Raw genomic sequence first — 18,581 nt, forward strand, 5'->3', positions numbered from 1 at the left:
TGGAGGATGATATTACTCAAAATCAAATAAAATATTAATTGATGGGAAGATGATTAGTTGGTGAGCTTTAGACCTTTAAAATATAGATTATAATCATTAATTTAAGGTGATTAGGTAGAATGATGTTGACTAAACAAACATTTAATGACTTTCAAATTTTTATATATGGTAGACTTATTCTTAACATGCAATAAGTCGGGTTGTACAAGAAAACCATTAAGTAATTAATTAGAATTGGTCACACCTTAGCTGTTAAGATAAGCTTGCATTGTATTTCATGGCAATGACATCACATTTCAAAAGTATGTTCTCTAGAAAATATGGGAAAATACATATTTGATGATGGAGTTATGCCACAAAGCATGGTAAAGTGACTTGGATCCAAGTCTTGGAAAATAAAAAATGCCATATGCTAACTTCAAACTCAAAGAAAAAAGTTTTGTTAGCTCCAAATGTAATTATTTGTTAGAAACAATTTTTTTTTTTTTTTGGTAAGAACAAACAACATTTTTTTTTAATTTCAAAACATATTTCATAGGTTTTTTTTTTCTTTTTTCTTTTTTAATAAAGAATAGTTTTTTAATAAATTTATTAAAAAAAAATTAAGAATTTACTTAGTAACTGTTTTCGAAAACAATTTTGAAAAATAGTTTTTATGAACAGTTTTTGAAAAATGTTCTTTGATTTTTGTATAACAAAAGTTTATTTGAAAATATAAAATGTTTTTAATCTGTTTTTAATATTTTTAAACATGTTTTAAAAATAATTTTTATATCTAGTATTTCATTTTTAATTATTCTATATGTTTATATAATTATTTTTTAAAATGACCCCTAGAAAATAAATGAAAACAATGGAAAATAATTAAAAAATGTTATCTGAAAATATCTTGTATTCTGTTCTTAAGAACAAAAAATAGAAAATCGAACTTGTTTTCTATGTTTTTTATTCTAGAGAACAAAAAACTATTCTAAAAAATAGTTCCCATATAAGCTCTAAATAACCATCATTATTTCAATAAAACCAAGGGTACTTTTCAATAGAACTAAGGGTATTTTTTAATTTAATTGACATTCAAATCTTGAAAAAGAAGAAGTATATATAATTAAGCTTCATAATAGAAAAATGTTAAATAATCACTATTGTTACTAATCAATTGGTATAACAAACAAAACAATATAAAATATAAGGGTCTACTCAATAAGGACCGATAATTTTAGGTATGACCTAGTCTTTGCTCACGAGCCCAAGTGAAATTAAGTCATAAAACTTTAATTATCATAATGATTATCAAGTTAGATCCATTTTCAATTATTGATTCAAGTGAGTCATGTTCTTAAAACCGATTTTTTAAGTTACATAATGATACGATAAGTTTCACAATCTAATAATTCTATATTAATTATAACATTGTGCATGTTCTTCCATCAAATGGAAATTTAAGTGGTCCAATTAGTATAGTTAATTCTCAATTAATAAATTTAGTACACGTATAAGAGATCAGTGTAAGTATGGGATAAAAAGCATCCTATTAAATTTGGAAATTGCCTACTTTAGAAGGGGTGGCCCATTTGATGGTGTCCTAACACATAAATAGTCTATATAGATTTGAAGTTATGGCATACTCTATTTCTTAGAAATTAGTTAGAAGTTGTGATTGGCACATCAAGTTTTATTCTTCAACCATAAAAATTAAAGGCCATGCATTAAAGATTCTGTAGACTTTATTGTTATTATGAGGACAAGCAAAACTAAGTTGTCTAGAACAATAACTCTCTTTTGGAATCTAGATGAACTTTGATCGATCAGCCAACAAAGGAGGTAGCCCATTAATAGGAATTCATTCCCCTTTTTCTCCATAGTATTTTATGGCCTCATTGCCTATAGTTTGTTATGATGTTTTCATGGTTCCTTTCTTTCTTTTTTATTTTTTTATATTTCTTTTTTTTTTTTCAATAGTTATGGGCGTGTTTGAATTTTTACATTGATGAATGAATGTATGTATTTAATGCTATTAAATGAACGGTTACTCTTTTGTGCTAAAAGACACTTTTTTATATTATTTTTGAACTGTTACTCTTTGCTGTTAAAAGACACTTTTTGATATTATTTTTAGAATTTGCTTGATTTTAAAGAATGTTTTTAACCGCGTTTTAAAGAAAATTATGTTTTTAATGCTCTTGTTTAATGTTACTAAAATATATGTCAAGTACAAATATGATTATGATATGAAAAATGCAATAAAATATTATGGGGAAGAGATGAAAAAAAAAAAAAAAAAAAACAAGGATGAAAGAGAAAAGAGAAAAAAATGAAAGAAAAGAAAGGTTTTAAGCTTAATAAATTTTTCTTCAACCATATTTTTTTTTTGCAAGAAATGAAGAAAATTTTAAATTATTTTAATTATATTTTATCTTTCTTCTTATTTTATATTATAAATAATAGAAGTGTTCTTTTTTTCTTTTTATACTATTGCTCTTATTTTCCAAGATTCAAAGATAGCCTAAAGAATTAATTGTCATTTTTTCACATGTATGTAATTATCCAATTACACAAATTACTATATTTAGAAATTATCCAATTTTCCATAAAATATTTAAAATAAAATTAGTATATGAATATGTGAATTATAATTAAAAAAATGTCACTTGCCAAAATAGCTAGTCGGTCAGAATAAACATAGGAACCTTCCATTGTTGATATCTTGAATTTATGAGGTATTGATTGGTGTGAGACCATCGGCATTCTTATTAAAAAATGATAATTTTTTATTTTATTTTAAATACTACTTCATGTAATGGGGACTATTTTTTTAAAATCAAACCCTTTGACCTGGGCAACATTAAAAGTTGTTTTTTCTTTTTCTTATTTTAAAAAATAATTTAATTATTTATGAGTCCAAGTTGGGATTATAATCACTATAATACTTGTACATGTTGAAGGTGTCAAACCAACGTATCAATAACGTTATAAGTCTTCATTTGAGACAACCCTTTGTATTTGACTTGGTTACAACTTGAAGTTGAAGCTTTAGCTACAATTTCAAAGGGGCGATATCGATATGATGAAAATTTAATTAAACATAAAACAACTCCTACACCTACATCTCTAAGAGGTAAAAATATTTCCTTTTTATATTAATTAAATATTTTATATTAGCCAAGAATGGCATAGTCGCAAAGCTTCGTCGTGCCATAGACCCCAGCTATCCACACAAACATTTAATGTGTAAGTGTGAATAGAGGCCAAGAACTCAAAAATCCGAGGGGTTGACTGTTCGTGAACGTCACAACCGATGACCTATAGCCTTGATTATATAAACTATATGGTAATTGAAAGACTACATAATAAAGTATGAACGTCCAGGAAGCTGCAAAGTGTTGAGGCCTTGCGTCCCAATGATCCACGTAGCTGCTAAGTGGACGTACGCTTTCAACCAAGATTGAGTTTTGGTTCAGTCTTCCCTGCAAAAGATGTCCGGACACACCCTTCGATTGTTTTGTTAGCCATGACTCAAGAGATTAAGTTATCAGGCTTTTCCAGGGATAGTCAGCTTACCTTCCTCCTTGTGTGAAGGTCCTTTTATATAGTATCAGAAGCTCTGCCTCCCTCTTTAATGGTGGGAAGACTTTTTTGCTCGTCATGATGCCTCTAGGTGGTGGCAGGGCCATCATCACCCTAAAGGCGGCTGTCAGAGATCGTGGGAGCGACTTGCCATCATTCCTGTCCTTTCGCTCTGCAAGCGGCGGAACGTGGGCTGTGGCAGGCTGTCGGAATGACGTAGCAAGGCTTGCTCACTTTAGTTGATGATCCGGACAACATATCCGGATAAGGATATGTTATCGTTCGGATGTGATGTTCGCGAGTGTCATGTGCTTCTCCCTGAGGGGTCCGGATAGGGGAGTGCGCCACGTGTCCTCTTGGAGGAGTCCGGATGGAGTTGCTCCGGATAGCGATGCGCGCCACATGTCATAAGGGGGAGGGGTCCCTACACAAAGGGATTTCCAAACTACTCTGCAATCATACATGACGTTAGGATAACAGGTAAGGAATCGGTAGTAGCCTTGAGATCAAAAGAGTTTGTAAGACAAGATCTTTTGGTGAGATTATTTAGACATGTCTAAAAACTCATTCTAGAAACTCATTTTGAACTCTCTTATAAAATTTAAAATTTTAAAAATATTTAAGTTATGATTGGTTTCTGAAAAATATGAGGAAAAAAAAAAAAGAAAATTAGAAGGAAAGAAATAATAAAAAAAATAAAAAGTAGATTCCAGGTCAATAATATATTTTTACATATTTCTTTAAATTCATTTTACTTATTTTCTTCTATTATATAAAGATTAAGGTTGTGTTTGATTTTAGAAAATTTAGAAGAAAATATATATAAAAAAAATAGAATAAAAGAAAAAACAAAAAAAATAAAAAATAAATTTAAAGTCAATAAATTATTTTTTATATAGTATGGATTTAACTCTTCTACATATAGATTAAATAATTTTTAAAAAAATTCTTAATAATTTTAATAATATTTAACTTTCTTTTGCATTTTTTATAGTAAAACCAAACATGAAAAAATAATTTTTCTTACCATTTTTTATTATTTCCCTAATATTTTTCGGAAACCAAACATTGCCTAAATTATTTTAAAATCCATAAGTTTTTAAATAATTTTAATTATATTTAATTTTCATTTATATTTTTTATAATGAAAGAAAATATAAGAAAATCATTTTTCTTGATATTTTTTTCCTTGATACTTTTTGGGAACCAAACATAGATTTAGTTTTTCAAAAGTGATTTAAGATTTGTAAAGATGAATGTATGATTTTATGTATATGGGAAAAAAATTAACTCGTCATTGTGTACCTATTTAGTAGTAGAAGTAAAATTTAATACAAAACAAAAATAATAATAATGGATATGCTTGCCTTTAATGTATTTAATTATTAGAGTGCTTAAATTTATAAAAATAAAAAACATGAAAAAAAAAAAAAAGAGAATAGAGAAAGTAGAAAGAAAAAAAAAGTGAAAAAAAAATAGGTTTAAATTTTTTTCAAACTTATTTTACTTATTTATCTCTATTATAACAAGATTAATCATTTTAAATTAGTTTGAATTATATTTTATTTTTTTATATTTTTTATAGTGAAACCAAATATGATAAAACCATTTTCTTTACATTTTTTTTCTTTTTCTAATATTTTTTGGGAACCAAACATAGCCTTAAGCTATTCTAAAGATTGTTTTGTTTTAAAAAATATATATTATTAAACACGTTTTCCATAACATAAACATGCATCAATTTATTGAACCCATACTCTCATTAAAGCATAGATATACATATTTTTGTACTAGTATCCAAATTTTAGTGTGGAGTACACCAAAAAGAATTTAATTTGCTTAAATTAAATTAGGTACCTAAAATTAAAGTCCCAAATTCAAAAGAATAATATTGGTATTATCATTATTTCTTAATTAAACTCTCTTATAAAGCGAAAACAATTTAACATGATCTTAATATAAGAAAAAGTGCTTCTAACTTTCAAAATATAAGAGAGCTTCTTATTTTTGAAGTGAAAGTTAAAAATCTAGCACAATAAAAATTTTGATTAAAAATTAAATAGCTTAGTTTATATGCTAAATCACGAAGTAGTGACAATGATTTTAAGAAGTGCTTATGGTTATATTTGGTTTTTGGAAATTTTGAGGGAAAATGTGAGGGAAAGAAAATAGAGAGAAAGTGAAAGGAAAGAAAAAACGAAGGAAATAAAATATAAATTCAAAGTTAATAAATTACTTTTATATGTTTTTTCAAATTTATTTTACTTATTTTCCTTTATTGTATAAGGATCAAATAATTTAAAAAATATAAACTTCTAATTAATTTTAATTATATTTGATTTTCTTTTGTATTTTTCATAATGAAACCAAATATGAGAAAATAATTTTTCTTAACATTTTTTTTTCTTTCTTTGGTAATTTTCAGGAACTAGATATAGTTATTTAGCTTAAAGTGTTTCTGAAAAAAAATATATATTTTGATAAAATTTAAAAAACACTTAAAAAATTTTGAAAAATCGTTTATAGTATTAGAAAATCACTTATAGTATTTTTTTAAAGAAACATTTTATAAATGATTTTAGAGCTTGATTGACAATAATTTTAGGAAACTTTTCTAACATTTTTAATACTTTAAAGATTTTATCATTCAAGTATTAAAAAGATTTGAAATGTTTTCTAAAATTATTATCAAATACACTCCGAGTCTAAAAACATTTTTTTTTTCTCTTACCTTCAATAAAATCACCCAAACATGTTCAAAAGTTTTTATTGGGTTTTAAAAAATAGTTCCTGATTATATACAATATGGATGTACATGTGTTTTAGAATATCTAAATATTTGTTTGTGAAAACTTTTTCTATGATTAAATTTTAATTTTAATTAAAAAAAATTATATTTCCATTAATTGCTATATTAGAAATAAATCTTGATGCTGTGTATGATTTTTGGAAAGCATTAAAAAAAATAAAAAAAAAAGGCTAAAGAAAATCGGTTCCGGAAAGCATTAAGGAAAGAGAAAAAAAAACTAAAGAAAATGATTTTTTTCTCATGGTTTTACCTTGAAAAATATATATAAAAATCAAATATAATTAAAATTATTTAGAAATCTATACATTTTAAAATTACTTAATTTTTATATAATAAAGGAAAATAAGTGAAATAAATTTAAAGAAATATATAAAAATAATTTATTAATTTTTAATGCATCTTTTATTTTCCTTTTTTTTTTTCTTTCACTTTTTCTTTTCCTCACATTTTTCCTCAAAATTTTCAAAAACCAAATATAGCATAAATGAATCTCAAATCTCTATTAATCAAATATTAGAATGGCATCCTCAATTCATATATTTAATTTAATTACATTATTAAAAAATGATTTTTATTCCGAGTTTTGATACCCATGAATCAAAGCCATCATATTAAAATTAAAATTCTAATACAATATTAAACTATTTATTAGTCTAAAATTTTTATCTTTAAAAGATTTGCTAGAGAGTGTTATCTTACAAGCTTTCTTTTGAAAATTTGGGATGTATGTTTTTCAAAGTAATTTTTCTTTGTAGAAGTTTTCTTCAATCTAACTCCTCTTGACTATAACTCACCTACCCATTGAAAAATTAATTTTATTTTTTTTTAGAAAAAAAGTTCAAAATTTTGAAGTCTCAAGTCATGAAAAAGTCGGTTTTTTTAGTTGTAACTTGTAAACATCTCTCATCACCCAAAATGTCCAAATTTGACCAAATCTAACTAACAAAAACCACATGATGAAATTATGATTTTTTTTTTTTTTTTAAATTATCAAATGCCTTATGATTTTTTCCATCACCAAATGCCTTTTGTCTCACACCATTTGTATTAAAAAAAATTAAAAATATAAAAAAGAAAAGTCGGACCCTTTTGACAGCTATTTTTGAGAAAAAATTTATTTTCTCCAAAAAAAAAGAAAAAAGAAAAATATGTTTAATAGTTAAAACTATTTTTTTTATTCGAACAAAAAATATAATGTTTTTAGAGGAAAACCTTTTAGTTATTTTATATTATTTTCACTTATTTTCTTATGACCATTTTAAAAATAATTATACAAACAAATAAAATAATTAAAAATAAAACACTAGATATAAAAAATATTTTTAAAATATTAAAAGTATGGTAAAAATATTTAAAGTTTTTAAATAGACTTTTATTTTACAAAAGACCGAAGAACAATTTTTAAAAATTGTTCTCAACAATTGTTTTAAAAAACAATTATGAAATTAGTCCATAATTTCTAAATTATGCCATTTTTCATAATAATATCATCTTTTTGAAAATATAATTTTATATAAACTTCAAAATTGGTTCTTGAAAAATGTTTTCAAATCCAATAATATTCATGTTGACCTGCCTTTTTGAAAAGAGAATTTTTAAGATCTTAAATACTTATAGATGTTCTGAACCTTTTGGTAAAGTAGGAACACCTATACGTTTCCCTATATATGATATAAGAATCAAATTTTTATTTAATACAAATTATAAAATATCATAATTATCTTCAATAAAAAATTTGCTGTATTTTTTTTTATATATTGTTTTTCTTTTTAAAGGAAAATTAATATTTGGTTGGAAAAAGTTAAGGAATATATGCAAATATCTCATATTAAAAGTTAGTGGGTTGGTAGGTGACTTAAAGGGCAATATAATAAAGTTTAAATTGATCATTTATTGCATGTTAGGTATATATATGAATTGGTCTAATAAATACCCTAATAAAAATACATCCTTTGACAAAATTTAGGTGAATGCTCTTTTCAATCATTTATGGGACTCAACTATATTTATGCTTTTAATTATACCCTTTTATCCTTTCAATTATATTCTACCACTAGTACATGATGGAACCATTTAAGTGTCTAGGTCCTTGAGGCTCAGCATGAATAAATGTCACAATTAATGATTTGTCATTACTTTTTCAAAGAGTAGCTAGCAATGGCATTTGGAATATTTTTCATATTATTCTAATTAATCTCTAGGTTATTTTTTTTTTAAAAAAAGTTTGAATTGCCCTAATTGGGTGACAGTCGAACGATATGCCTTTTTTCGTAGACTTTTCGAGTCCAATTCGTATATTTTATTAAAAAAGATGTTATTAAAAAGAAAAATAATTCGATAAATAGGTAATTTTGTTGATTTGTTTCTTTAATATATTCGTTGATATAACATATAATTTTATAAAAAAATTTAGAAAATTTGTTTCATATAATATTAAAAATCTTTCTATTGTTTGCTATATAATTTTATAATCATTTTTAAAAAAATAAATAAATAAATTAAAATTATCAAATATATTTAATCTTTATAAAAATTAAAAACATTGTTTTAGTGATACCCTCCATAAGTTGGCATTAGAGTTCAATTCTTAAATTTGACTAGGAAAAAAATGAAGTACTTCTCTATAAATTGGTTGAAATAGTATTTTATACTAAAAAAAAATCAATATTCTATAAATTTAGAAAATAAATTATAAAATCTGACGCTTTACATGCTAATTTCTCAGGATCAAAACCCAAATGTCAAAGAATACCATTTTTTTTATATCAACTTTCATCAAGCTTTTTTTTACTTAATTTTAAATAGTACTTAATAATATTAAGTATTAAGTTATTTATTTTTTAATATTTTATTTCTGTTAAATATTAAGAAGCAAAAAAAAAAACCCCAACAAATTACTTTTACCATCAAGAAAAAACAAAAATATTTTTATTTTTTTATTTAATAAATTTTTTTTAAAATAAGTAACAATTTGACAAAAAAGTAAAAAAAAAAAAAAACAAGCAATTTGAAATTTGAAAAGAAGTTGTTTTCAATAAATAAAAAATAAAAAACAAACAATATCTTATACTTTTTCTAATTATTTAATTTTTATATATAAAAGAAAAAATAAGTTTAAAGAAATACGTAAAAATGATTTATTAAATTTAATTTTTTTAATATATTATATATTTTATAAGTATTGACGGATTGATTGATAGATTGAGAGAGAGAGGGAGAACAAAAATTAATAAAATTGGTTGAGAAAATAGAGAAAACAAAAATTAATAAAATTGGTTGAGAAAATAAGCATTAAAGTGGTATGAGAAGGTAGGTAGTCAACTTTAGAAAACAATAAAAGTATTTAATATTTCATTGAATGGGTGTTAGGTATATGATTCAATAGCTCAAGTAAATGCCATAATAAAATCCATTAAAGCAACCATAAGACACATCCTTTGATCAAAGTGCAGGTAAATGCTCTTTTCAAATATTTATGGAATTCAACCATTTTTTTTTTAATTTCAATTAAATACCTTTTATATTCCACAAAAAGAGTAGGTGGAGGGAGATCCACATTACAAGGTTGCCCAATCTCTGAGAATTCCAAGGCATCAACACAAGTCACAACCTGAATTTAATGGCCTTTCTATTAATACTCATCAACAACTTTTTGGGTTCTTCACAATACACATTTATATGAACTTTGGGCAAACTCTAAATTGTTGCCATCTCTGCCCTTCATGTTTCATGTGTGACAAAAAAAAAAAAAAATGTTACAAAAGAATTTGGGTGTTTTTTAAAATTCAATACTAATTTCTTAACCACTTAAGTCAATTTAAATTAAATTATGTTTAAGTTGTATTACTTAATATTTATATTAGGTTTTGGAAAGTGTTTTCAAAAATAGTTTTGAAGAATAATTCTTCAAAACTATTTTTTGATATTTTTTAGAATAAAAGTGTATGGAAACTTAAAATATTATTAATTTATGTGTTTTAAAAATAAATTTTATTTGTAAAGCTTTACTTAGAATTGTTCTTTGTAATTGTATAATTATTTTTTAAACCAGCCCTTAGAAAATAACTAAAAATAATTGAAAACAGTTCAAAGATGTTCTTTGAAAACATTTTATTTTTTGTTTTTAAAAATAAATACTATTTTTTGTTTATGGTTGTCATATATATCTTTTTATTTATTTTTATTATAGAGAATAAAAAATTGTTTTAAAAAACAGTTGTCAAACATGACTTAAGTTTTGTAAAGTTTAAATTTATTTTAAATCATTAAATTAACACATTTGTCCTCATTAATTTTGACTAATATTTATTTTTATTAATATCCAATAATGAATTTATTTATTAAATGTTTATATTAAAGTATTGAAGATATATAAGGTACCACAAAATATTTATAACAAAAAATAAGTTATTTGATAACAAGAATAAATTAACTATTTTGATTCAATATTTAAAGTTAAAAAAGAAAGTAAATTTAAGTTATGATATTAGCTTATTTTATCAAATATATATAATCTACCTAATAATTTAAATTAAGTTACTAAAATAAATTAAGTTAATAAATTTATTTATCAAACACTCTCTCTTTTGGAAATTGATTTTAACAATAGTTTTTCATTTTTTAGAACAAATATCATTTTTCTAACTCCAATAAAAAATGTTAAATTTTGGATTCAAAACATATTTTTGAGAATTTATTATGAAATTATGATGAATGTTAAGAACAAATTTAAGGTGTTTTATGGTAGCATATTATGATAAACAATTAGGAATATGGAAAACAAGTTCAGATCTTTTACATTGTATACACTACCTTTATGGAGAATAGACTGAGCTTTTAAACAAAATGTTGTTACTCAAAACAACTTAGAATTGTTTTCAAAAATTAGTATTTGAAAAATGTTTTCAAAAATTGGTATTTGAAAATTGTTTTTAAAAATTGATGTTTGAGAACTGTTTTTAAAAATAGTATTTTTTTAAAAAAAAAATAACTTTATTAGTATTTGAAAAATGTTTTCAAAAATTGGTATTTGAAAATTGTTTTTAAAAATTTGATGTTTGAAAATGTTTTTAAAAATAGTATTTTTTTATAAAAAAAAAAAACTTTAAAAGAGTTTTTCAAAACAATCTTTTCAAGTTAAGGTATAAAGAAATGAGATTTTTTTTTTTACAATAATTTTTTATTTGGGACCATTTTTCTATATGGTTTTGAAAAAGTGTTTATAATATTGACCATTTTTCCTTTTTGTTATCAAGCATGGTTGATTGACTATCACTTTTTCAAAAAAAATTTATATATATATATATATATATATATGTACTATTGGAAATGATATTTAACTCCAATATTTGTGATCAAGGTATGGACTAAAATATTGCTCTTAAACCTATTGATGGGTTACCCAAATAACAACTCTTAGTACAAACCTATAATGTATGATGTCGACTACTTTAAAAAGTTAGTCTATCCACATTGAACACCAATTGGTTTTTAGATGAGATGGTCAAAATTCAATTCAAGAATTACAATAGAACTAGGGCCATGGGTTCCAATCACGGAACCTCATATTGGGCAACAATTGATTTTTAAATGAGATGGTTAAAGTCTAATCTAATAATGTTTATATATAATTTATCAAAACTATGTTTTGTTTTGAAATTTTGTAAGGGAGAAACTAGTGGGGAAAAATATAGGCTAAATTATAAAAATCATCCTTGTTTGTTAAACCTAATCTCAATTTAGCTCCTAAAATTATAAAAATCACCCTTGTTCGTCAAACTAGCTATCAATTTAGCTCCTAAATTTTTTGTTTATACCATACTTTCTTCATTTTATTAAGTTTTTTTGTCACTAAAATAAAAATAAAGAAAATTTATAAAAATTCTTCTCTTGTTCCGCTTCTCTATGAAAAAGTTGAGCAAAAAATATTAAAATTTTCTTAAACTTTTCTAACTTAATCTAGGTAAAATAAAGTGACAAGGTTTTTTAGTATTTTTCTTATCTTTTTCATCATATTTTTCCGTTACATCCAAACATAAAAAAATTCCTAACATTTTCCTTTTTCTTTTCTTGTCACTTTCTCAAAGCCAATTTTCTAAGAAATTCAAATTGAATATAAAGATACATGGTCCTTTTATTTTCTACATTGTATCATGGTTGGAACAATAAATTTTGAGATATTTTTAACTGAGACAAAACTTGATTCAAGATATCATACTTTCATCTCTTAATTATGAAAAAAAATTATTTTTTTTTGGATATCCATGAAAAAGTTAAGAGAAAAAAAACTAAAGGTATGTTTATAAACAGTTTTTTGTTCTCTAAAACAAAAAATTAGGAAAACACGTTTAACAACAAAAACTATTTTTTGTTATCAATTTTTAGAAATAAAAAATATGGTGTTTTTTGAAAGCACCTTTTAATTTTTTTTTATTGTTTTCCTTTTGTTTTCTGAAAACTATTTTAAAAAAATAATTATACAAAGATGAAGAATGATTAAAAATAAAATACTAGATGTAAAATTTATTTTCAAGACATATTTAAAAATATTAAAAAACATTTTAAGTTTCTTAACATGCTCTTGTTCTACAAACATCAAAAACAATTTTAAAAAGCTGTTTTCAAAAATTGTTTTTTAAAACTATTTTAAAAAACAATTACTAAACAAACCTTAAATAATTAACAAAATCATTTTTCCACATTTTCTTTATAGTTATTAAGAAAAATGGAAAAACAAAATCTTTTAACATTTTTTCTTTGCTTTTTCATAAATTTTTTTTCCTCCCAAAACTAATGTCTTCTATTACCCTTCAAGCCTGAACCTAAAATGATCTCTAAAAATTAATTCTGGTCATTGAAATTTAAGACAAAATTAATTTTTAACATTCAACTACTTAGGTTTTCAAAGCATGATGTGGCAAAAATATTTTCATATATGAGGAAAAAAAAAAAAGCATGGATAGGAAAATAAATTTGGTGGTTGATCCAACTACTTTATTATTAAAATCCACGTGTTGAAGTTGATGCTTTATGAATCATCTAATTTTTCATTCTCAAATTAATTTGATACTTATTCTCATGATATTGATTTTTTTTTTTCACTATTAGAAGAAAAATTTTTAGGTAGTATTTATTTGTATGTTTCAATGAAACACTAGTAATCAAAACTTTCCTAAACTCTGTTGCATTTTCCCACTCTAAGCGAGGGGCCACAACAACTCTTTTAGGGGAAAAAAAAAGGGGTTTTTTTAAACTTTTGCAGCAATTTTTAAAAATAATTATTAAAAAATGGTAGTTGAGAAAATATTTATAGATTTACGGCAGTTTTGGTCATGTGGAAGTTGTCTTTTCAAAAGATACCTTCCACAATTTTTAAAATCATGATACATATTTAAAATAATTGAATTTAAGTTAAAGGTGTCTCTTCAAGAGACACCTTCTACAATTTCAAAAAATTTGATTTATATTAAAAGTGTCTCTTGAAAAGACACTTTTCACGTGACAAAAAATCCAATATGCATTAAAGGTGTCTCTTCTTCACAATTTGATAAATTTGAATGTTTCATGAAATTTATTTTAAAGGTAAAGATGTCTCTTGAAGAGACACTTTCCATGATTTCATAAATTCCAATATATACTAAAGGTGTCTCTTCAAGAGACACATTCTATAATTCCAAAAAACTAGATTTATACTAAAAGACCACCATCAATAGAGGCTACATTGTGAAAAGTGTCTCTTCAAGGGACATTTTCAGTATAAACCCAATTTTTTTAAAATTATGGAAGGTGTCAAGAGACACCTTTCACAATTCCCAAAAAATTTTAAAAAAATTGGGTTTATACTGAAAGCATCTCTTCAAGAGACACTTTTCACAATTTTCATACACAGTCGAAAATTTTGAATTTATGTTGAAGAGAGACATCTTTAGCTTTAAAATCATTTCCACAATTTTTAATACATATTAGATTTTATGGAATTATGGAAAATGTCTTTTCAAGAGACACCTTTAGTATAAATCCAATTTTTTAAAATTGTAGAATGTCTCTCTTCAAAAGACATCTTTAACTTTAAAATCAAATTCATGATACATTCAAATTTGTCAAATTGTGGAAGGTATCTCTTCAAGAGACACCTTTAATACATATTGAATTTTTTGTCATGTGGAAAGTGTCTTTTCAAGAGACGCTTTTAATATAAATCCAATTTTCTAAAATTGTAGAAAATGTCTCTTCAAGAGAGACCTTTAGTTTAAATTCAATTTTTTTTTTAAATATGTATCATGATTTTGAAAATTATGGAAGGTATCTCTTCGAAAGACACCTTTCATGTGGCCAAAATTGCCGTAGATCTATCAATATTTTCTCAACTACCATTTTTTAATAATTATTTTTTAAAATTACTGCAAAAGTTAAAAAACCCCGAAAAAAAGAGTAAATTTAACATAAGAGCCATATCATTAAAATATATATTTTTAAAAAAGATATTAGATTAAAATCTCAATTATCAATTTTGACTTCATTTTTTAATTTGAAATCTCAATGGCCAACTAAACTTTGAGAACTATAGTTTAAATTGATAATTGTGACTTCATTTTTGGATTGAAACATTAATTATAAACGTGACCCTCACATGTCTGAAAAGAGGGCCTAAAAGACATTTTTTTTTTTTTTTTTGTGGTCAACCGGAACATTTTGACCCAAAATTCTCTCTTTTGAGTTGGGTTCAGCGCAAAAATCCATTTTCTGTTTGAAGCACTCCAAATCCATTTGCTTAGCAGCATTTATTTTCTCGGAAAACAAATAGAAATCAACCCATTAAGATTTTTAGAATTTTCTCTTTGTCCACTCAGAAAATATACATAGTTACAATATTAATTATGAATGGAAAAAAAAGGAAGGAGAGAAAAGAAAAAGGCAAGAAAACTTATGCCAACCATATCATACCATACCAGCAAAAGTTCCATTAACCCTTCCACATGTATCATCTGTGCCTCTCCTTTTACTAATAAGTCTAAATCTATCCTTAAAACCCTAATCTTCTTCTATCATTTACAAAACGAAAAACCCTTAAATTCGAGCATAAATCAAATTTTCATATCGATATATTTAGATCGATTCTAGGCTTCTTGGTGGTCGCTGGTGTTGGAACGACTGAATTGCATCTAGGACATTTAGGGTTGTTCTTCGATATTAGCACGTAGAGGAGGCAACCGGGGCATCCAGCGGTGAAGTATAGGCTGGCCGGGGACATCAAGGGTTTGCCATCATTGACCGCATCGTCCTCTAGGGGTTGTTTGATCGATGATGATGAATGTGATGGCGACGACGATGATTTGGACATGGAGGATGATCGTTTTTTGATCGTCGAGCGTTCAGCTCTCTCCAAAGCTGATTTTACTTTGTCCAAAGTGCACACGCTCGGGTAATTGAAGGACGATGGCACGAGCTTGAGGTCTAAATTAGTGTCCTCAAAGAGGTTTAGGGTGGGTTTAGGGTTTGGAGGGAAGTTCAAATCTTGAAGGGTTGGCACTGTTTCATTGGTTGGATGATGCTTGTTTTGTGATGATGAAGAGGATGACATCGGAGAATTGCATCTCTGGAGATAGACTTTCCCTGACTGCACATAGCAAAAATAAATAAAATTAACAATCTGAAAAGAAATAAAATTAAAAGTAAAAATTCCATGAAAATTGCAAATTTGTGTGATAATGGAATTAATTAATATTTCGAAATATGAAATCAAAAAGGGAAATTTTTAATTATTACGAAAAAGAAAAAGAGGTACTGTTTGGATAAATAGATGCTTTTTTTTTCTTTTCCTCTCGGCTTTCTCAGCAACCAAACGGAGGCTTAAGGGAAACCGAATTTCCAAGCAGAAGAATCATTCAAAATAATAAACAAGTTCCTTCAAATCGAAAAATCAACAAAGTATCCGTAGCAGTCATATAATTCAGTTGATATAGATGAGCAAAAATAGGAAAAATAAAAATAAAAATCACTTTTTCAGTGGATTACAGTTTCCGTTTGTTTCCCGGTAAAAAATTATTGCCCGAGAAAAGTTAAGATTATCAGTTGTAAGGAAAATTTTGTCTCCATATTCCGTTCTTTATTGAGAAAAGCGTCGGAAAAAAACGAAAATTGGAAAAAATTACACCAGTCAAAATTCGCAAGAACTTATTGAAGCAAGCTTCAAACTTCCCCTCCTCTGTTATTCTCTTTTCTCTCAATTTCCCAACACCAAACATACCTAAAATAGAAAACCTAAAATTTTCCCGAGAAAAGCAACGAAACCACAATTCTCCCAAAAAAAAACAAACAAACTCACCTTCAAATCAAGCCGCTTCTCCCAGCCATCAGGCACCTTCAAATCGAGGTCGAGCTCCTGAGAATCAAGCTTCGACGACAAACCACCACCACCGCCGCCGAGAAGGTCCCGAGTGATCAGGACCGTGGAATTCCCGGACTCGCTCCCAACCGCGGGGTCGTCCTTGTAACCGCCCAGAATCCGAACTACAGATGTGACGTCAGCAGCCATGGATTACACACAAATCTCCGAACCAGAACTGGAACTCGGAATCAAGAAGAACTGGAACTCAGAATCAAGAAGAGAGGATTCTTATTATATAAATTTTATTTTATTTTTGTTCTTATTCCAAAAATCCAAATCCAAATCCAAAAAACAAAAAAAATTAAAAATGGAGGTGGAGAGTGGAAATGGTTAGAAGAGGGAAGAACGAAGCCTTTATATATCGGGAGCCGATGAAGGGTACGAAACTCCGTTATGGAAAAAGAAATAAATAAATAAATAATTTGATTATTTATTTATTTATTTATTTTAAATAATAATAATAATAAAATATAATAAAAAAAACATTAAATGAAATAATAAATGGAGTTAATGGATTTGGAAGGGAGTGGTGGTGGAAGAATTCAAGAAAATGAGTCATCTCAGTAATGGCGGCATTAAATGCCCCTTAATTCCCCCATTAAATACTTATTATTTTTGTTTTTTTTTTTCCCTTTTTTAATTTCATTTTTATTTATGACATTTTGATTTTTTTTTCCCACTTAATAAAAAAGAAAAGAAAAAAGATCCCCATTCATTATTACTTTTGCCCTTTTTGGCGTATCATAAATTTTGAGGATAAAAATTCTTTTTCTTTTAAAATAAATTTTAGAAATTAAGGAAGAAAATTTAAAATAAATAAATAATTTCTAATACCATTTTCATTAAATATAAATTTATTTAGTTGTAAAGGCAAAAGAGATGAAAGAATTCAAGAGGTTTGGATATGCCATTGAATGGTATAATGAAACACCTTGGAATACAAAAGTTATTACTTATTAGAAATAAATACTCTTGGGATAAGTTTTGTTTTTTTTTTCTTTTCCCTTTTTTATTATTTTATAATTAACAAATTAAATAAACAATAAATTTGTTTTCTCCTTTTAACCTATTTAATATTTACTCCATAGTAATTAATATTTTACTTTAGGCTAGGTTTGGTTTTTAGAAAATTTGAGGAAAAATATAAAAAAGAAAAAAATAGAGAGGAAAAGTTAAAAATAAAATAAAAAATATTTAAACTAATAAATGATTTTTTTTTATATACTACTCTAGACTTATTTTAATTATTCCTATAAATTTTTAACTACTTTTAATTATGTTTGATTTTCTTTTGTATTTTCTATAAAAAAAAAGCCAAATATGAGAAAATCACTTTATTTTACATTTTGTTATTTCCTAAACAATTTTTCGGGAACTATACATAACCTTCGAGTCTTATACGTATGACTTCTCAAAAGTCATCCAAAGAAATCTTAATTAATTATTAAACTTATAATTTAATTAAAGTGTTTGATAAAACTTAATACTTATTACTTTAAACTATTTAATTGACGATATCTAGGTTACTTTTAGTTGAATAGAAAAAAACCAAATATTTTATCTTTTTTTATTTAGTCAAAAAACAAGTAGTTATTGACTTAAAATTTATTACTTAATTTTTACTTAAGAATAGAGATCATACAAGTAATTAAGATAAATGAGAATAAAAAGGTAAAATGAAAATGTAGAGTTAATAATAAGTTAATTATTTTTACTTATTATTTAAAGTTGTTTCTTACTTCAAATCATGCCATTAAGTTATTTTATAAAACATATGTAATTTAATTAATGACTTAAATTAAGTTATTAAGTTGATTTTCC

At 25.2% G+C, this 18,581-nt stretch overlaps 1 protein-coding gene across 1 annotated transcript; it reads right to left on the bottom strand.

Annotated features, from left to right (window-relative positions):
- Positions 1-15,285: 15,285 nt before the first annotated feature.
- LOC100249643 (uncharacterized) lies at positions 15,286-17,131 on the bottom strand. Its single transcript, XM_002264738.5, has 2 exons — positions 16,698-17,131; positions 15,286-15,989 (listed from the first exon to the last, which is right to left on the bottom strand). The coding sequence occupies exons 1-2, from the start codon at positions 16,905-16,907 to the stop codon at positions 15,465-15,467; spliced, it is 735 nt and encodes a 244-aa protein (XP_002264774.1). The 5' UTR covers positions 16,908-17,131; the 3' UTR covers positions 15,286-15,464.
- Between the last annotated feature and the right edge of the window lie 1,450 nt (positions 17,132-18,581).

The sequence above is a fragment of the Vitis vinifera genome, chromosome 19 (genome assembly GCF_030704535.1).
Source record: "Vitis vinifera cultivar Pinot Noir 40024 chromosome 19, ASM3070453v1".
Lineage (NCBI taxonomy): Eukaryota > Viridiplantae > Streptophyta > Magnoliopsida > Vitales > Vitaceae > Vitis > Vitis vinifera.

Bases quoted from the DNA above. Each gene is read 5' to 3' on its own strand.
- LOC100249643 (XM_002264738.5), bottom strand. From the start codon at position 16,907: ATGGCTGCTGACGTCACATCTGTAGTTCGGATTCTGGGCGGTTACAAG. The intron at 15,990-16,697 runs GTGAGTTTGTTT...TGCTATGTGCAG, and splicing joins AGAAGCGGCTTGATTTGAAG to TCAGGGAAAGTCTATCTCCA.